The sequence below is a fragment of the Microcaecilia unicolor genome, chromosome 3, assembly GCF_901765095.1.
Source record: "Microcaecilia unicolor chromosome 3, aMicUni1.1, whole genome shotgun sequence".
NCBI lineage: Eukaryota > Metazoa > Chordata > Amphibia > Gymnophiona > Siphonopidae > Microcaecilia > Microcaecilia unicolor.
In genome coordinates this window covers 187,335,902-187,357,281 of record NC_044033.1, presented here as the reverse complement: position 1 = coordinate 187,357,281, position 21,380 = coordinate 187,335,902, and the positions used below count along the sequence as shown (strand labels likewise).

Here is a 21,380-nt window from a genome sequence, read left to right as displayed (position 1 = left end):
GTGTTTACATCGACTCATACAATACTGCTGTCAAAGTTGGGGGATGAAGCTTCACCGGAGTCAGAGTAGGGCTGTACCTCGGTGCTCTTTGGGATGTGGACCAGTTTCCGCTAGGCCTAGACAGACCCAGACTCATCAAACCCACTATGATTATAGGGACGAGTCTGACTGGGACCGCTCATGAGATTCTGAGGATGATCCACATTACTTCTCGAAAGTGTCATATAGGATTCCCACCTCAAGAGATGAAAATCTCAACCTGAGGCGCTCTCTCACTGGTTTCGTGAGAGAAATGGCTTCAGCCATACCATTTAAGTTGGAAACGGAGGATGAGCCCAGGGCGGAAATGTTGACTGTCCTGGACTACAAATCTCTGCCTAAGGGAAGGGGGTCACGGTATCATTTTGCACCCTATCCTTAGAGATGTACTGACGTGGAATTGGGAAGCTACCCTGTCAGTACAGGTTGCACCTAAGAAGGTGGATACTCGGTATTGTATACAGAAGACTTCTAGATTTCACAAAGCCCAGCTATATCCTGGTGGTCTAATCCACCATCAAATGGACTAGAAGCTCCAGAACTCGTGCCTTCGCTTCCCCAGGTAGAGAGGCCCAGACACTTGATTCTTTGGGAGGAAAGCTTGTCAGGCCTCAATGCTCATTGCCCACATCAAGTCCTACCACTCTACACAAGCCTGTACTTTGCAGTCTCTGGTCTGCAGCACACTTAGTCTTGCGGATTCTCTCCGTCATGAGCAGGCTGCAGAGATTTGCCAATTGGCCAAAAAAACTTTCTGCACTCCAGCTGCATCTGGCCAGAGGTGCATATGATTCTTTTGACATAATGTCCAGCATCTCCGCCATGGGTGTAGGAATGCGCAGACTCTCATGGCTGCGTGTCTGTGACCTGGAACTAGTGGCTCAGGAGAGGCTAGTGGACTTTCCATGCCAAGCGGACAACTTTTGGAGAAAGTGGGTCACTGACCTCATCAAAAACATAGATATTATCCAAACTCTATCTCAGCATCCTCCAGCTGCCACCACCACCTCATGGAGGTTTTCCAGTGGGCCTAGACGACAACCCTACTACTCTCAAAGGCATAGGTTCCTTCCGCCTTCCCGCTCTGTCTCACAGCCCCAAGACCAGCATCCCTAGGCCTATCTGCCTCTTCCTCAAGAGACCCAGCCAGCTCCCCAGTCAGAGCTAGGGGACAAGCTTTTGACTGGCTTCAGACAAGTATAGCTGCTCTCCAAGTAACCATCCCAGATGACCTTCCAATAGGGGAGAGGCTGAACTATTTTCCATCTAATGTGGCCCCTTATAACCTTTGACTGGTGGGTTAGCTCATCTTGGTTATGCCCTGAATTTGAGTCAAAGACCACCAGATTGTCCACTGAGAGCATTGTCACTCATCTCTGAGCACAAGCAGGTACTTGCAGAGGAAATCTCCCCATTTCTCCTGGCCAATGCAGTCAAACCCATGCGACTAGGGGAAGAAGGAAAGGGATTCTATTTCAGGTACTTCTTGTGGCCAAGAAGGCAGGTCCTGAACAAATTCCTGGTCAAATAAAAGTTCAGGATGCTTTCCTTGGGCACTCTCCTACCCATGATTCAAGCAAACGATTGGCTATGCTCCATGAACTTAAGGATTCCTATTTCCACATTTTGATACTTCCCAGTCACAGGCGGTATCTCGGATTTCGAATAGGGAAACAACACTATCAGTATCGCGAACTACCCTTTGGCCTCCGGTCAACTCCCAGAGTGTTCACCAAATGTCTAGCGGTTGTAACAGCGTAATTACACAGGCTGGGAGTGTATATGTTTCCCTAACTGGACAATTGGCTGGTCAAGATCACATCTCATGAAGTGACGACAGTCAATGCACCTAATTATTCAGGTGTTAGAGCTTCTAGGATTTGTCATAAACTACCCTAAGTCCCATCTTCTCCCTGTCCAGCAATTGGAATTCATCTAAGACCTTCTCGATACATTGCAGGCTCGAGCTTTTCTCACACAAACAAGAATGGAGACCTTATCCACTCTGGTCTTGCAAGTCTGAAACAGCAGGCAGGTCACAGCTCGGCGGATGTTGAGATCGATGGGCCACATTGCCTCAGCAGTGCATGTTACACCCATTGCATTGCTCCGTTTGAGAGAGGCCCAGTGGACCTTGGCTTCCAGTGGTCTCAAGTGGCTGGGAACCTAACTGATGTCATCGAGATTCCTACAGAGTTGACTCATTCCCTGCTCTGGTGGACGATTTGGACAAATTTGACTGTGGAACTCCCATTCCAGATTTCACTTCCTCGGAAGTTGCTAACGACAGATGCATCCAACCTGGGATGGGGAGCTCATGTGGATGGACTTCACACCCAGGGCACTTGGTCAGCTCAGGAAACAGATCTTCACATCAGCCTCCTTGAGCTGAGGGCCATTTGGAACGTGCTCAAGGCTTTCAGAGATCAGCTGCAGATCCAAATTATCCTGATTCAAAAAGACAGCCATGCTGCAATGTTCTGTGTGAACAAGCAAGGGGGTACAGGATCCTACCCCTTGTGTCAAGAAGCAGTGGGGATGTGGCAGTGGGCCCTCCTGCACAGGAATGGAGCTTTGAGCCTCAAAACTGCCTATGGACAAACTGAACAGGATTCTTCAACTGCTTGAATGGTCTCTCAATATGGACGTAGCCCGCAACATCTTACGAGCGTGGGGCACCCCCCTTGTTGGATCTTTTTGTGATTCTTCTCAACAGGGTTCCTCAGTTTTGCTCCAGGCTCAGATCACACTCCTGACTAGTGTCAAACGCCTTCCATCTGCATTGGGGGGAGATCTGCTGTATGCGTATCCTCCAATTCCTTTCATAGAGAAGACTTTGTTGAAACTCCAGCAGGACTGCGGAGCTATAATCCTAATTGCACCTCGTTGGCCGAGCCAGATCTTGTTCCCACTACTCTGGAGTTATCATCTGAAAATCTGCGGATTGGAGTGTTTTCCAACTCTCATCATGCAGAACGAGGGGTCTCTTCTGCATCCCAACCTCCAATCCCTGAACCTCACGGCTTGGATGTTGAAGACATAGAATTCGAATCCTTTGGTCTGTCGGAGGGTGTCTCCCTCATCTTGCTGGCTTCCAGGAAAGAACTGGAAGAGGTTTGGTGTGAGGATGAGGCCTTAGATCCCCTTCTACCCCACACAAAAACTGCTTGAGTACCTTCTAAACCTTTCTGAGTCTGGTTTGAAAACCAACTCTGTAAGGGTTCACCTCTGTACAATTAGTGGTCATCACTGTGTAGGAGGAAGCCCATCTCTGTACAACCTCTAGTTGTTCTTTTTAGTCAAGGGTTGTTATTAACGAAACCCTCCGTCAGATCTCCAGTCGTTTGATGGGATCTCAACGTTGTCCTCACCCAACTGATGAAAGCTCCTTTTGAGCTGCTTGATTCCTGTTGTGACAGAACAGTGTGTTTTAAATCTGTAAAATTGCCTTTATTAAACCTTGAAGTGCATTTCTCTAGTGTGGCCAGCAGGTGGTGCATGTTTTATGTTAAAGCAGTTATAGAAAAGTGCATGCCCTCTTTTAGTTTCACTCAGTGGCATATATACAGGTGGGCCTGGGAGGGCTGGGGCCCACCCACATAGGGCTCAGGCCCACCCAACAGTAGTGGTGGGAATTCCAATCTTTGCCAGCTGAAGGCTTCCCCCTGATGGTAACGAAAATGCTGCGCTCCTCATACTGGTACCTACGTGTGCTCAGTTTTCAGCGCATGTTTCAGCTGAGATATTTTTTTGGTGCAGTGGAGAACACTTGGTGCCCACCCACTTCTTGCCTAGGCCCACCCAAAATCTGCTGTCTTGCTACGCCCCTGGTTTCACTTAGTGAAGAAGTGAATCTACAGTACTGTGAGCAGTATACTTTTAAAACTTGTTGACTGGGCTCTGATTGCCCTGGAGTTTGAAAAATTACTCAGTTGTACTGGCTGTTAACTCAGTCATAGCCCAGGAGAAAAAAAAGACAGATCTCTTTGCTGAGGCTCAGTGAGTTATATGTCCTGAGCTCCCCAGGTACTTTTTAGGAATTAGTAGTTAACTAGGAAAAAATGCCCGTTTCAGAACATAATGAAACGGGCGCTAGCAAGGGGCCCCCTCCCTCCGTCCCTCCGAGCTACTTGCCTTGTTCGCCACAGTTTCCGTTTCGGCCCTCGAGTGTCATAGCTCCGCCCTCGACGTCATGACGTTTTGACGCGAGGGCGGTGCAGACACTCCAGGGCACACCGGATATCTCGGGCGCCTCAACTTCCGTGGAGGCTTCAGAACGTTGGGGTTGCCTTTTATATAGAGAGATGTTATAATTGGTCCATATTTCAGTTACCTATTATTGTTCTGCTGATTGCACATTTTTGTTCATTGTTCAGTTTTTAAGACAATAATTTAGTTTATGTTCTCTCTGTCTGGACTGATAAAGAATCCTGGTGGTTTGTGTGTTGGATCTGTGAGTGCTTCTTGGGAACTATAGAACCCACTGGGAGTGTGACCCCAGTAACCTAGAAATCACGGGGGATAATTGGAGAGCGGGAGACTTGCCCAGAGGCGGTTGTAACCCAGTCGGTGGGAGGAGAGTGCTAGTGTAGAGTGCAGGCGGACCTGAGCTGTGCTGGGGATAGACCCTCTAATCAGCCGCGGGGTAACCCCATGTGGGTGGCTAGGCGTTTCGTGACACCTGTCATCTGAAGTATTTAACCTGGAAGGTTTGTATTTCTGGTGGTGGTCACTTCAGCTCTCGGGGTCAGTGAGCTTCAGGCCCTAGTAGCTGCTGAGCCACATTACACTGTTTTATCAAAATATAGTTCTCTGCACACACCCTAAGTTTCTTCCTAAGTTAGTGTCAAAGTTCCATCTTATCAGTCAGTTGTTCTGCCAACATTTTTCCCAAATCCACATGCCCATCCTGGTGAGAGTGTACTGCATACCTTGGACTGCAAGTGAGCCTTAGCCTTCTATTTGGAGCAAGCCCATAGACAGTCCACCTAGCTTTTTGTTTCTTTTGACCCAAATCAAATGGGGGTTGCCATCAGCAAATGCACAATTTCCAGTTGGCTAGCAGATTGCATCTCCTTTACTTATGCCTAGGCTGGGCTGACTAGAGAGTTATGTCAAGGCTTATAATATCAGAGCCATGGCTATGTTGGTAGCCCACTTGAGATCAGCCTCCATAGGAGAGATTTGCAAGGCTGCAATGTGGTCATTTGTCCACACATTCACATTACATTACTGTCTTGAGCAAAATACCTGACGTGTCAGCCGGTTTGGTCAGACAGTTCAGAGTTTGTTTGGTGTCTAGAATCCAACTCCACCCTCCCTAGGTCCTGTTCTTTTCTGTTCCAGGCTGCATCTCCACAACTAGTATGTAAATATTTTCAGGGTAATTGAATTACAGGTATCGGCATTTCGAGTCCCTATTGTCCTAACATTGTTGTTTTTGGTGAGTCTAGTAGCAAGGAATTCCCATCTGTGAGAATATGAAGGCCTACTTGTCCTCGGAGAAAGCAAAGTTACTCACCTCTGTAGTAGGTGTTCTCCAAGGACAGCAGCCAAGTATTTTCACATACCCTCCCTCCTCCCCTTGGGATTGTATTCTTTAGCTCATACACATGACTGAGGCACATCAGGCTGGATGGCACCTGCACATGCACAGTGAGACGCTGCTAGAAAATCCTACTCGTAGCTAATCAGCATCCACACCGGTCTCCATCGGATGACGTCTCCCATCTGTGTGAATACTTGGCCTTCCGTCCTAAGAGAACATCTGCTACAGGTGAGTAACTTTGCTTTCTGTAACAATTATACTACATGGGGAAAATCAATTCAAGTCTGAGGAAAGGGGGGAGTAGGAGGAGTAGGCTCTTCAACAACACCAGTAGGCGACGTGGGTGAGGAACAATCTCTGACACAAAGTCCTTATTTTGATATGTTATATGAGGCAGAACTGTCTCAATTTCCAGCCTCATTCCTAATTTCCCAATGAACGTTTCCCTCCAAAATTCTAATTTCTGACCAATGGACTTGACCGCCTCAATTTCCTGCCAAAATTCCCTTCCTTCCTGAGGAAATTCCCATCTCAAACCCCAGCCAGTGAGGTCTGAGAACCCACTGTGTGTAAAAACAAACTGCAGACCTCGCAGCATACACTGAAGAAAGCACATCATGATGAAACATTGGTTCCACTTACTTGGACGTAGCAAGATCCCAACAGCTGCAGCAATCATGGCGCCAGCCACAGAAGCCTAAGAGAACATGTTACATTAAGTCATAAGGGATTAAAAAATCATATGTACAGCTTCATACAGTCCTATATAATATAGTATACAGTGGTAGAGAAAAATCATCATGGCCCATCGAGTCTGCCCAGGAAGGATGTTGGGAGTTATACTGCAGATTACCTTTCCCCATGCTTGTGTTGGGGTTGTATCTGCCATGTGAAGTGCAGATACCTGAATGGTATAGAAGTAAATCAATTTTTTTTACTCATTCCAAAAGTTCAAAGACTAGGGGACACTCAAGGAAGTTACATGGAAATACTTTTAAAACAAATGGGAGGAGATATTTTTTTACTCAACGAATAGCTAAGCTCTGGAACTCTGCTGGAGGAGGTGGTAACAGCGGTTAGCGTATCTGGGTTTAAAAAAGGTTTGGACAAATTCCTGGAGGAGAAGTCCATAGTCTGCTATTGAGACAGACATGGGAAGCAACTGCTTGCCCTGGGATTTTGGAGTGTTGCCACGATTTGGGTTTTGTGCCAGGTACTTGTGACCTGGCTCAGTCACTATTTGGAAGACAGAATACTGGGCTAGATGGACCATTGGTCTGATCCAGTATGGCTACTCTTATCTCTTATGTTACCTTCTGCATGATTTCTTAAAAGTGCAAAAGTCCATTACTTAACTAAAGTGCTTTATGTTTGGTTTACATTATCTTGCCTTTTAGGGATTCACCATGTGTATATCACTTTCCTTTTTTGAATTCCAGCACCATTTTTTTCTTCCACCACCTCTTTCAGGAGGGCATTCCAGCCATCTACTATGCTTTCGGCAAAACATTTTTTTCTTGATATTGCTTTTGATTCTGCCTCCCTGTAGCTTCATATCATGCCCTTTAGTTCTAGAAGGGATTTTTGGTTAAGGTCATGCCCTTTTCCATTGTAGCTCAAGGCAAGTTACATTTAGGTACAGTAGCTATTCTTCCTGTCCCCAGAGGGCTTACAATCTAAGTTTTTATCTGACAACAGTGGAGGGTTAAATGATTTGCCCAAAATCTCACAAGGATCCACAATAGGAATTTATCTGGGCTTCTCTGTTTCTCAGCCTGCTGCTTTTGGAAAAGACATGCTTGTTTAGTAATTCCTTTCAAGTAGTTAAAGGTCTATATCATATCCACTATGTCCCTCCTGTCCTTTAGGTTATACATATTTAGAACCTCCAGTCTCTTCTCTTTGTTTTCTGTTAGAGACCTCTTACCATTTCAGTCATTTTCTTCTTGCGAACTCCAGTTTCTCTATATCCTTAGCAAGATATGGACTCAAAAACTGAGTACAGTACTCCAAGTGAGGCTTCGCTAATGTCCTGTATAGATTGTTTTTAACCAACAGGATTTTGTTCTAAAAGTGGCTCCCGGGTGAATTGCATCCTTCTGGATCTGGGAAAGATAGACTTGGTAAATACAGGGAAAAAGAAATGCAGCAGGACCTAAAAATCCTCCTTGATGACATGAAAAGGAATTGGGAGAAATACCAGGCTATGCCAAAGCCCTGATAAAAGCCAGTATGGAGTCCATAGAGAGACCTAGCGGGGAAATGATCCCAAATGAAAGCTAAATGAAAAGTAAGTTGGGAGCGACACTATACAGAGAGTGTTATTTTAGTAAGACAGAGGGGTATTAGCGTGGGACATTCTCTTGGCTATAATTGGCAAGCTTTGGCTGTGAAGGCAAAGTTACTACTACTACTACTATTTAGCATTTCTATAGCGCTACAAGGCGTACGCAGCGCTGCACAAACATAGAAGAAAGACAGTCCCTGCTCAAAGAGCTTACAATCTAATAGACAAAAAATAAATAAAGTAATCAAATCAATTAATGTGAAAGGGAAGGAAGAGAGGAGGGTAGGTGGAAGCGAGTGGTTACGAGTCAAAAGCAATGTTAAAGAGGTGGGCTTTCAGTCTAGATTTAAAGGTGGCCAAGGATGGGGCAAGACGTAGGGGCTCAGGAAGTTTATTCCAGGCGTAGGGTGCAGCGAGAGAGAAGGCGCGAAGTCTGGAGTTGGCAGTAGTGGAGAAGGGAACAGATTAGAAGGATTTATCCATGGAGCAGAGTGCACGGGAAGGGGTGTAGGGAAGGACGAGTGTGGAGAGATACTGGGGAGCAGCAGAGTGAGTACATTTATAGGTTAGTAGAAGAAGTTTGAACAGGATGCGAAAACGGATAGGGAGCCAGTGAAGGGTCTTGAGGAGAGGGGTAGTATTAGTAAAGCGACCCTGGCGGAAGACGAGACGGGCAGCAGAGTTTTGAACCGACTGGAGAGGGGGGAGGTGACTAAGTGGGAGGCCAGCAAGAAGCAGATTGCAGTAGTCTAAACGAGAGGTGACAAGGGTGTGGATGAGGGTTTTAGTAGAGTGCTCGGAAAGAAAGGGGCGGATTTTACGGATGTTGTAAAGAAAGAAACGACAGGTCTTGGCAATCTGCTGGATATGAGCAGAGAAGGAGAAAGAAGAGTCAAAGATGACCCCAAGGTTTCGAGCTGAGGAGACGGAGAATGAGAGAGCCATCAACAGAAATAGAAAACAGGGGGAGCGGGGAGGTGGGTTTGGGGGGGAAAATGAGAAGCTCGGTTTTGGTCATATTTAATTTCAGGTGGCGTTGAGACATCCAGACAGCAATGTCAGACAAGCACGCTGAAACTTTGGTTAGGATGCAAGGTGAGATATCAGGGGTAGAAAGGTAGATTTGGGAGTCATCAGCATAGAGATGGTAGGAAAAGCCATGAGATGAGATTAATGAACCAAGGGAAGAAGTGTAGATAGAAAAGAGGAGGGGACCAAGAACAGAACCCTGAGGTACGCCGACAGGCAGAGGGATAGAAGTAGAAGAGGATCTACCAGAGTGAACACTAAAGGTGCGGAGGGAGAGGTAGGAAGAGAACCAGGAAAGGACAGAGCCCTGGAATCCAAGTGAGGACAGGGTATCGAGAAGTATGCTGTGATCGACAGTGTCAAAAGCAGCGGAAAGATCAAGAAGAATGAGGATGGAATATTGACCTCTGGATTTAGCCGGTAATAGGTCATTGGAGACTTTAGTAAGCGCAGTTTCGGTTGAGTGGAGAGGGCGAAAACCAGATTGTAGTGGGTCAAGAATAGCATGTGAGGAGAGAAAATCAAGGCAGCGGCGGTGAACAGCACGCTCAAGTAATTTGGAGAGAAAGGGAAGGAGGGAGATGGGTCGGTAATTAGAGGGACAAGGAGAGGTGTGACCACAGCATGTTTAAAGGCAGCAGGGACAGTCGCAGTGGAAAGTGAGAGGTTGAGAATGTGACAGATAAAAGGAATAAGAGCAGGAGAGATGGCATTAAGAAGGTGGGTGGGAATGGGATCAGAGGAACAGGTGGTACATTTTGAGGAAGAAAGGAGAAGTGTAGTTTCCTCAATAGTAACTTCAGGAAAGGAGGAAAGGGAATGAGGGGAAGGAGAGAGAGGGGAATGGACTAGTGGAGGGAGAGGTGGTGAGGTAGAGAAAGCAAGGTTTATCTTTTGAACCTTGTTGTGAAAGAATTCAGCAAGGGTCTGAGGAGATAATGAAGGGGGAGTTGGGGGAGGGGGCACCTTGAGGAGAGAGTTCAATGTGGTGAAGAGAAGTCGAGGATTAGAGCCAAGAGAGTTGGTCAGTTGGATATAATAATCCTGTTTGGCACGTAAAAGAACAGATTGGAAGTTCTGTTCCTAGAGTCTTGTACTTGTTTATATTGTGACAGATTGAGTTTCTCCTGACTGAGGACTGTCGTATGGCAGAGGAAGAGATGATCTGTGAAAGGGAAGGGAATCTCTGTAGAACTTGACAGGGATGAAGATCTTTGTCTACATATTGATAAATACTACTGCTTATTTCTGTAGTACTACTAGACATAACTCGGCGCTGTTCTCAAACTACTGACTAGAATATTTGTTTTGTCTGTTTGGTAAATGCTTCCTTCAGTGATGTTCACTGTTTCAACTTCTGTTTAATTGATTTTATTTATTTATTTGAATTTAACTCATGCTGGGCACCTATCTAGAAGTCTGTTCCAGGTGTCCTCCATGCTTAGTGAAAAAGTTAAGATTGAGTTTCCCTTCCTTGTACACTTCAGCTCGCATCCTGTGTGATGTTTTGTTGGCTAGTGGTGTCAGCACAATCCTCACTTCCAGAACAAGCCCATGGAAATAACTGCATTTTGCTTTCCATTCATGCTTGTGTCGTTCTTTTGGAACTATAAACACGTCTTGGATATGTGTAGCAGTGGAAAAGTTAAGCTGTCATGGTTAAATAGCTCTTAGCTTTTTGGCTGCTTTATTAAGTGCATTTATTACTGATTCATATGAGACTGTGCTGTTCTAGGCAAATAGTCTTTTGAATCGTCTTCCAGATTAGTATACATATCGATGTTTGCTTGCTACAGTAGAGCTAGGGGTTGATGGTGTCTTTATCAGGAGAACATTAAACCAGCCTGAAGGTTGCAAGAAGCTATGCTTTAGAGATTTGGGACTACTGCTGCTGGTCACATGTTTCAGTCTATGTACTGTGTGATATATAAAGTTAGCACTCTGCCACTACAGGTACATCTTGGGGAGCTCCCAGGAACATTGACATCTGGCAAGTTTTGTTCTATTAATAAGTTAATTGTAGTGACTAACGAACATATTTTCCATTTGTGCATATGCTCAGTGAAAGGATATAGACATTTAGCTAACGTTGGAAATCTGGGTATGGCAGGATCCTCCATACAGTTGCAAGGTGTCCATGTTCTGCACAGTTCCTGCTTCTTTCTGTTGGCAGCACCCAAATGGATATGTTTTATTTATTTATTTGTTACATTTGTATCTCACATTTTCCCACCTATTTGCAGGCTCAATGTGGCTTACATTATGCCATAGTGGTGATCGCCATTTGCGGAATGAGAAATACAAAGTTTTGTTTTCATTGATGGGGTCTGGCTCCGCTTTGTCAGTCCATGCTGTAAAGGAATGCACCTGTAGTTGAAACAAGTGAGAGCGCTAGAGTTAGCCAGCGAGATCTACCAGAGTGTGCCTGTCTGGAACCTTCTGAATTGAAATATAAATGAGAAAGCTGTGTTGCTTGTGTCTCTCTTTTAAACCAAACCTAGCACTGTGCCAGAGAGAATGAGCGTTTCAGGTCTGACACACAACATGGTCATAGCCCTATGGGCGCTTGTGTTATTAATCTAAGGAAATATTTTGTTACAGAAAGTATAGTGGATGTCTAGCAGAGGTAGGAAAGACGCAGACTATATCTGAATCCAGGAAAGCATGGGACAAGCTTAGAGAATCTGTGAGGGAGAGAAAGTGATTGAGATTTTAGTAGTTGCTATAGGCCATGTGGTCTTTATCTGCTGTCATTTTCTTTTTCTATGTTGAGATAGCCTGTGCTTTCAGATGTACCTGCACGGCTTGGTGTCACAGTTCTGTCACTGTTAAGAATACATGAGACAACTCAACAGTGGACCTGTTAGTAATCCAGTCATACCTAACAGGATTGCACATGGAAAAGATCAGTCTGTTTATAGGGAACCTTTTAATCCTTTAGACCTTTTGGCAATGCAAGGAGACTGTCCCACATAAACAAGTTGGGTCTCTCATTCATTCTGCTTTCTGATAAAGTGTATCCTGTTCCAGGAGTGCCTGCCTGTAACTAAATCTTGGTGTTTTGTGTTGTCATTCTGTTCAAATATGGGAGCCAACCCAACAGTAATTTGCAGTGTATGCAGACCTTGCATGGGTAAATGCAGCAAAGCAATGAACTGTATACCAGTAGTGAAACTAGTTGCTAGGTGGGGGTTCCCTCTGTAGATTTACATCAAGTTATTTAAGGAAACCAGAAACGTGGTGATAATTGTAAACTAGAAAAGGTAACATTCTTGTCTCATCTCCTGTTCTCCCCCTCCCCTGCAGGAGGAGGCAAAATCTGGATTGCAGGGGTATGCCAACCAGTTTGGGGTTGATACTAAATAAACATCTTGCAGCCTAGATTTAGCTGCTCTCCTGTGGTTAGAGTTATAGCCAGGAACTTCAAGTAATGACAGAAACTGGGGATAGTTGTCAGATGTGTTTGCTGTTGAGACCCAGCTACTGATATAACCAGCATAGTCATTTGTGTCCAGCCAACTTAATGTGTTTAATAGTACACTGCTATAACATGCTTTATTGGGCTGCTTGAGGTCATCTGTTTATGTTCAGTTTTAGGAAGGTCTGAAAACTCCGCTCAAGATATACAGATGATAGCAAAGGGGTACTAAGTGTCAGTTCATTTCCCAATGAGGGCATCATGGAGCCCAACAGCAGATCTGCCACAGTGACTATTCCAGCTTCCCACCTGAGTATTAATTATGATGTGAATAGTGGTGTTGGAGTTGGGGGAGCAGGGAAGCAAGGCTCCACGTAGCATTTAGCTTTAGAGCAGTGGTTCCCAAATCTGGTCCTGGAGGCACCCCAGCCAGTCAGGTTTTCAAGATATCCACAATGAATATTCATAAGAAAGATTTGCTTACACTGCCTCCACTGCATGCAAATCTCTCTCATGAATATTAACTGTGGATATCCTGAAAACCTGACTGGCTGGGGTGCCTCCAAGACCAGGTTTGGGAACCACTGCTTTAGAGATTTTCAAAGACTTCCCTTTCCTCTGATAACACACAATCTTATCTCTATCTTTCTGTCTCTCCTTCAGGTGCACACTCTCACATCATAGAGGCTAGGTCTGAACACAGTAACAAGGCAGTCTGATTCGTGAAGCTCCCTAATAAATATTTTATAGAGAAATTGCAATAGAACCCCTCCAATTACTGACCTGCACACAGTCGAGTCACTCTATCTAACTTATAGGGTAGTTACATATACTTTGTGCTCAGACAGGTCTTACCCTGCCTGCAACGTAATAGTGAGAGGACAGTTGGGATCTTTTGAGCCACTGGCTTACCTCCTTGCTCATAAATCCTGATACAAACCTCACCTAACACTGTGCCTTTTTTTCTCATGTAGATCCTGCAGGGTTTGTTTTTGATGTCCAGTCTAATACTGTTATGGCCCAGGGAGGATCCTCAGAGAATATGAAGGAGAAGGTTGGTGCTTCTGTAAGACTGTTGTCTGTCTTTTGCTGGCTTGATCATTTATAGTAACTTTATCTAAGCAAGTTTCCATCACATTGATTTTAGAACTGTAATTCCTCAGGAACTCACACCTGTGGGGTTTGAATAATTTGGTGCTAAGATTGCAGAGGAGTTGCTTGTATGTTGAGGGAGATAATAGCTTGTCACAAAAACGGTGATCAGGAAAGCACCCTACTGCAGAGCTTTAACTATGCTTCCTAAGTGCAGTACACTGGTGGGAACTAGAATGCAGGTGGCTTATAGCAGGACAAAACATTGCTGGAAGCATGTTGGCTTGCTTTGTTATATTATCAGTCTAATTTTATTTATTGAAATAAGACAGTTTTCAGGCTATTATGTGGCTGCTAAGTGTGTACATGTCCCACCCCTTCATGTGCCTGTGCATGTCAGCTCTGCCTCTGTCATGTACACCTATATTAAAGTTATAATCCTGCTTGTATGACACTGTTCCACTTCCAGAAAAATGATTGCAGTCACGACATTATGTTATCTCTGTAAGAGAAGTTTGAGGGGGGGGGGGGGGGGCGGGAAAGCTAAAGGTCCTTAATTGGAAGACCTAGCTTGTGGTTCTTTTGTATCATCATATGTTTCAGTAGTATATTTTATGCTTTTATTTTATAGTATTTGAAAAGTCAATGACCCGACTCAGTGTGTTATTAAATTATTTAGATAAACACTGCGACAGGTTGTGTTGTGTTTGGCACCTTATGAATATTGGTGACCTTTGTGAGTCTATTCACTTTTCTGCTGTCTCTTCCAGATCAATGCTGTGCGTGCCATTATCCCCAACAGAAGTAACAATGAAATCATCCTAGTGCTGCAGTATTTTGATAACTGCGTGGATAAGACAGTGCAAGCCTTTATGGAAGGTAGATGTTCTGACTAGCAGCTCTGCAATTACCATAACTAATATCAGATCCTTCCTAGAGATGGAGAGAGCACTCAGCAAGGATTGGATCCTTCTTGAGTGGGGTAGGGAAAGGATGGAGCTAGAGCTCTCATTATCTAGTTTGGTGGAGGGAGAAAGGACGTTCTCGATGTAGATGGCAACTCTCATTGGAGAAGGGGAAAAGTCATTTCTGAGGGCAGGATCCTGTATAGGGGAGAAAGCAAGTTCTTGGTGGGAATGGAATCGTGTATGGCATGAGAGAGACAGTTTGTCCTATAGGGATGAAATCTTGTAAGGGAGAGAAGAGAGCAAGAAGCTCTTGGTAGTGGACAAGATCCTGTATGATGGAAAGAAAGCCTTCAGTGAAGACAGTAGTCCTGCATGGGGGAGAGTGAGAGAGACCTTAGCAGGGATGGGATCTTGTATGGGGTTGATAAAGCACTTACACGGATTGAATCCCACTGGGGGAAGGGTTAAGAGGCGTTTCATTTAGTTTTATTGTTACTGTTGTGGGCTGTCTGTCACTGTAACACAGATTGGGTCCTTTGATATCTCCTCCCACCTATAACTATGCAGGAGAGAAATACTATTTTTTTTTTGGGGGGGGGGGGGGGGGGAGCAAGTGGAAAGGAGTAGATAATTTTTGTTCTGTTTCTTTATCCATGCCATACCAGTCCAAATGAGTAGGTTATGTTGCCCAGCCAGCAAATGGAGCCAGAGATATTGCAGACAAGTGGCCCGTTGCAGCAACTATGAATAGGCTGAGTAGGCCTCTCCTGGCAAGGCTGTATGATTACATACTGAGTCTAGGGGACACTGCAATAAACAGTGATTTCCCTTCCTTGTGAACAGACTAGAGGGCTAGGATTGGTGGAGGCTAGGCCACAGAGCCCAGAGGTGCTAAACCGGGTGGTGCCAGGTCACTCCCCCCTCCAATCCTTGTAAGAGTTATGGTTGCAGTGTCTATTTTCGTTCTCTCCTACTCTTGGGAGGGAGTCAGATGGTTAAAATTTTTTAAAAAGGAAAATGAAAAACAAAACAGGCTTTAAAATTAAAAGAAAAAAAAGCCTGCTTCCTGCTCTACTATGGTGCTGTGACAGATTGGGAATTGGTCAGGGGGCCTGAAGTAATCACACTCCCCGTCTTTCTCTCCACTTGTTTCCAGTGTGTTTGAAAATAAAGGGAGGTGTCACAAGTAAATTATGGTAGTTCAGCATGCTAGCTGGTGCATATGACCTGACCTGGGAGCTTGCAGGTAAGTAAGTAGGCACTAGCCAGAGGAATGCAATTGCTTTCTCTCCACTTCCAGTGTGTCTGGAAATAAAGGAAAGCGACATGCTGCAGTTAAGTCAAAGCAATTCAGCCTGTCAGCCATTGCATTTGACCTTGGCAGTGTTTAGGGTGCTAGAGCTTTCAGTGGGGAGGTTTTTTGGGAGAGAGAAGCTGGTGGTGACTCTTATTTTCTAAAACTGGTTATCCTGGTAGCTCTTGGATGTGCCATGAGAGATGTTATCTGTAGAGGAATCCTATATTCCTGGGTGGTCGTAGGCTCCCTCCCAAGCCACCCCAAGTGCTTCCTGATATATCTGACAGCTGGAAATGGATCTCTTCAGATTGTAATACATGATTCTAGCCTTAAAAGTGGTTAAGATCAACGATTTTATAGTCTCTGTCTCTCTCTCTAGTGAAGAGAAGAATAAGATGTTGGGTCATCTAGAGGGTTTGTCTTTATATAAAACTATAATTAGAAGGAAGCACAGCATTCAAGGATTTCTGTAGAAAGATTTGAGTCTGTTAAACAACTTTTATTCTCCAATAGTTGTTTGTTCCAGTCAGCTGTATAAAGTGACTCCAGATTGAGTCCTCCCGTGTTGGATCCAGGGTCCCCTGGATAGAACCATAGTGACCTTCATGCAGGTAATAGTATGCAGAGGGAAGAAGAGGTCTTGAGCATCCCTAGTATTTCCTGGACAGGTTAATAGAGGGTGAGTCTTGCATGATGGAGGTAAATGATGCTAGGAGCTCCTTTAGTTGGATCCTCCATATCACCTGGTCAGGGCTTGTCCAAGACCAGGCCACAGTGTTGCTTTGTTTCTTAGGAGCTCCCATGCAGAGTGACACACAGCAGTCTTTAAGGGATTGTGCAGTTTAATCCTCTGCAAGAGTTAACTGTCTTTTGAAGAATTCTGGAACTTTAGGGACTAAAATTCAGAGGCTGGTAGGAACTACTTATGAGAGGTTTTTAGTCACCTCAGGCCCCTCCTTCCAGTACAGATCACCGTTGGTCCAGATTCAGAGACCAAGAGCACCTCCCTCCCTCTTCAAGAAGGTAGCCCTGGACAGAAGGTTTGACCGGGTTGGACCCCCTTCTCATTGCAACCTGCTGTGTTCTGTCTGTGCTCCTTCACAGAAGCATGTGGTGTCTTCTAACTGGGCGGTTAGACGCTACTCGGCAGGACTTCCCTTCACCCTTACTTTAGACATAGAGGGCAGTGTTAAGCTGGTGATTAGCCACAAGATTTTGAACTCAAGAGGAATTCTGAGTCTTTCTTGAGTCTTGCTGTTCTTGGGGTTCCCCATGCAGAATGGCAAACCTTTTCTCATGTAGTTCCCCACATGGATACACAGGGACGTTCTCTCCAAGGGTTACCCACCAATATTCCCAGTTTTGGTATCCTGGACCCTTTCACAACTTCAGGATCTCCCTTGGAGCTTACCGTGGCCTCAGTTACCTGTTGGTTAAGGGGTTGTAATTTCAGATATCAAGTTGGCACAGAAGAGTTTGACAGTAGCTTGGGGGAGTCCACTTCTAAGAAAAACGTAGTCTTGTGGCCTTGGATGTCAGGGGCTCAGGACCTCGCTCTCAGTGCCCAGATCTCCAATTTCCACATCCTCCCTGAGAATGATCCTTTGTATAGGTCTAAGGCTCCATGGGCACAGATCTGTATACGTCTCTCACAGTTCAGACTTCTTTCAGGGTGACTTCCATTAGCCCAGTATCACAAGGCTACTTTCTTTAAGAAGACTAGAAGGAGCCTGAACAGGTGACTTTCACAGTTGTCTCTGACAGGAAATGGATTTGGAGACCCTTTCATGGTTGTTTTGTATAATAGAGGTGAACCTGATAGGCTGAGGGGGGAAACTGTGGTTCTGGTGAAGTTCCAATAGGTCTAAGTCTAGGCCGAGGACCAAAGTCGGCTATCTAGCACTCCACAGTCGTGGCCTCTAGCTTGGGACAAGGCAGTCTAGGTGGTTACAGGCAAGACAAACACTATTTGATGGGAACAAAACTGATGGCAACTATATCGGATTTGTTCTAAGATGGGGAGTTCCTCTTCAGGACCTGACAGCAGCACACATGACTTACACCGCTATTGGTCAGATGAATTTTACAAACCAATCACGTTTGGGACCCTTAGTTGTAAAAACTGGAAGAAGCAACTGGGCTCCACTAGGGCTCAAGTGGGACAGTTCCATGGGTGGACCTCATATTGGCTTAGTGGAGCTCCAAGACAAGCAAGTTCTTCAGCCAAAGAAAGAAAAGCAGGAGCCAAGGTAGCTGGATATCCTGGTAGAACCAGGATTGATAACCAGTCTCCTGTGTATGTCCCTGCTGGGGACCTTTGATATGCCCTAATCTTTTTTTTTTTTTTTTTTCCTGAAGGGGCCAATTGGGAAGGGTTCTTCACCTTTTTCCCCATTCATGTCATGTTCGTTCCTGGAATATCCCTTCCATTCTCTTTTACATCCTTAGCTGTTGGGAATATAGGGCAACAGAGAGAAGATGTATGTCAGGTGATAAAACTTTTGTTGGTGCAAAAGATGACCACATAGGAAACTTTTATTGACATCTGAAGCCTCTGCAAGTTCAGTTTTTTGGAGAACGTTATTCCCCTTGAGGGATATATTTCTTCAGCTGCCTTCATCCTTGAGAGATTGGTGTGAAAATAAACTCGCAACTCTCGGAGAGGGGAGAGACTGGTTCTGGGACTTAGGCTCAGAAATTCCCTTTCTACTCTTGTAGATGTGATACTCTCCTCCAAGGAGTCAAGCATGCAAGACTGCAATTTAGAGCCAGGATTTAGTCCTGTGGGTCAATCCTCCCTTTCTCACAAGTTGTGCAAGGTAGCCTCTCTTAGGTCTTGGGGCAGATGTTGGTCCCCTTAAGTAATTTGTAAAGGAGAACATATCTCTGTTCCCAGCTCTCCCTTTTCAGGGTGATGTTTTGTTCTGGAGCAATTAGGCTGTCTTCTGTTGATTTAGAAAAAAAAGTCTATTGTCGGTCAACTTTGAGATATTTGGAAGCGTTTTGGTTCTTTTAAATTTGGGGGTAGGTCCTTTTTTTCTTTTATTTTTTTTTCTATTGATGTATCCTAATAAGGCACAGCAGTCTTTTAAATTATCAGTTCCAGGAAAAATCAGAGTTGATCACCTCAGACCCCACCAACAAGAGTTTGTAAGTCCCAGAGGGCCTACTAGCTCACTCAGAACACAAAAGTGGTTTATTGGCTTGATATACCCCTCTTTCTCAAGAGATAACAGATTGATTCATAAATAAAATCAAATAATTAAAAGTCATAGCATAAAGGAATGCCAGTCTTTGACAGGAAATAAATGTAGGTAAAGAGCATCAAAGTAAACACTTTTTATAAGAGACAAAAGAGGACTGACAGGGAAACAGACCACACAGTCCACTCTGTAGGTAGAGTTAGACTCTGTTTTCAAGAGGATACTGGTAGGGTTGCAGATCTGGAGGTTTTACACCTTAGGTGAAGGGGTTCTGAGGACGTCTGTACTGGTCTGGCATGGATGATAAAGACCGGAAATTTTGGATTTGATTATTAATTCCCTTTTCTTGAATGCCGCCAGACCAGTCCAGAACCCACCTGTGGAAGCCATGGCAGTCAAGAGTTCTTGGTCTGGCAATTCAGAAAGCTATGTTGTAACTCACTCTGAAGGTAGTTGTTTCCTTGGTGTATGAGCTTCTCATTACTGGATTAATGACCACGGACTGTACCAGGTTTGGCTTTGGGGATGGATTGGAACCACAAAACATGAGGATTGCCTTCAGTAGTCTTAGATTTGATATTGGATACCGAGTAACTGAAAACAACCGCAGCCCCCATATAAGAGGAGCGAAGTTGGCTCCAAGTTGTTTTGCTCTGGCTCCACCTACTGACAAGGGGGCTATAGTCCACTTGTATGGCAGGATTCAAGGTAAACTGGCCATATGGTATTTATCGGTCTTCATTTTTCTCTGTTTCTGTATTTACATCTAACCCTCTGGATCACTTCTTGTTAATGAAAAAAGTGTAATGATCTTGCAGAGGTGTGCAAAACAGTTCAGTGCATGTTTAACTCCTCATCTATCTGTCTTCCAACTCCCTTATTTTTTTTTCCAATCAGGAAATGCCTGTGAAGTGCTGAAGGAATGGACAGTGACAGGCAAAAAAAAGGTGACTATTTCAATACTTCCTTGTGATGTTTGTTGCTATGAGTGATAAGTCTCTTGATCTGTCATTCACTGCAAGTCTGGGGATGCTGTGCAAACTTGTAAGGAAGAAGGAGCAATTTAAGGACTTCTGCAGGCTTGAGGAGGGAGGCAAATCAATGACTTGAAGGTCTCTGAGGAGGGGATTGTGTGCTTAGTGACTTGCTATATACACTAGTGCCTGTGAGGGAGCAACAGTCACTGACTGCTACAGGCCTGTGCTGTGGTGTGGGGATCAGTAAGGAAGAGAGATGCTTTAAGGTGATAACCCAGGTGATTAGAATGTTGAGATTGGCTAAACCCAGGCAACTTAGGCTACAGTGGTTCATAAATGAGTGTTGCGATCAAGCCAGGCAACCTTGTTGTTGATGGTTCCAAAAGGATTTTATATGGTGTAAGAAGCATATGGCCAACCCAAAACTATGAAACAGGATACCACTAGAAATTCTTCTTAAAACGGGCTGTCTAGTTTTTGAGAAAAAGGTAAAAGTTTGGCTCTTTCCATAGTTTTGATGGGGCTTGAAATTGTCAGTTGAGTAGTGAGTACTTTTGGACCATCGATAGGTGAGAGATGGTGGCAGGAAAGTGGTCCATTGACTAGAAAGGGGGGGGGGGCTGTGTTTAAGGGTTGGTGGTTATTCTTGCCTGGTCTTTAGTAGTGGTGAGGAAGCAGGGTCAGAATCTTAGGAACTTGTGTCTGTGGGGGAGAAGGAAAGCCAATTTAGGGATTGTTTTAGGGGTTTTATTATATTGGATTAGTTGGTAGCTTTTAATGGAATGTTTTTGTATTGATCAGAACACCAAGCAATAATTATGACCGGGAGAATAGTATACAAAAAGTAAATGAAATTGCAGACTTGTCTGTGGAAAGGAGATCCTGTTAACTTATGGAGGTGTTGGTGATTTACTGTAAACCTGTAACTGCAATGGGGACAAGAAGAATCAGTGACACCCTGCAGCCCTAGGAGGGGTAACTGTTTTTGACAGGCTGTTCCTGATGCTTCCTGGCATAGATAAAATGTTATGACTTAATATGTTGTGTGCCTGCTTATTCTCTGTCCCTAGAACAAAAAGAAAAAAAGCAAGCCCAAAGCCTCAACCACAGCAGCCAGCAGCCCAGCTAATGGGAGCAAAGAAGCCCCCAATGAGGGGGAGCAGTCAGCAACGCCCTCTGAAAAGGGAGGCATGAATGGCTACATCAATGGCTCTGTCAATGATACAGAGTCTGTGGACTCACTCAGCGAAGGCTTGGATACACTCTCCATAGATGCCAGGGAGCTAGAAGAATGTGAATCATCTACCCTAGAGGCACCAGATGTGACAGGCAAGTGCAGGAGTACCGAGCTATGAGGGGGAGAACATGACTGTGATCAGCAGCATGCTATAAATGGAGAAATGAAGCTTAAGAACTAGCCTAACAGTTGATTGATAGTGCTGTGTGCTGCCATGCGGTACATAAGGCTTAATTCCTGAGCGATGGCTAGATAGGAGGCAGCCAAATCCTTGGGTAACTATGAATGAAAGTTCACATCTCTAAAGCTTGATGGAGATTTGGTTCTGATTAAGCTGAAAGAGCA

The 21,380-nt window shown here is 44.7% G+C and overlaps 1 protein-coding gene across 5 annotated transcripts in view; it reads left to right on the top strand.

The window, feature by feature from the left end:
* SPATS2 (spermatogenesis associated serine rich 2) overlaps positions 1–21,380 on the top strand; it is a 161,201-nt gene that overhangs the window by 64,420 nt on the left and 75,401 nt on the right. For all 5 annotated transcript variants that reach the window (XM_030196804.1, XM_030196805.1, XM_030196806.1 and 2 more), the window contains 4 exons: positions 13,296–13,375; positions 14,184–14,292; positions 19,719–19,768; positions 20,869–21,127. In XM_030196804.1, coding sequence (XP_030052664.1) covers positions 13,296–13,375; positions 14,184–14,292; positions 19,719–19,768; positions 20,869–21,127 — 498 coding nt within the window. The remainder of the gene's footprint in view (positions 1–13,295; positions 13,376–14,183; positions 14,293–19,718; positions 19,769–20,868; positions 21,128–21,380) is intronic.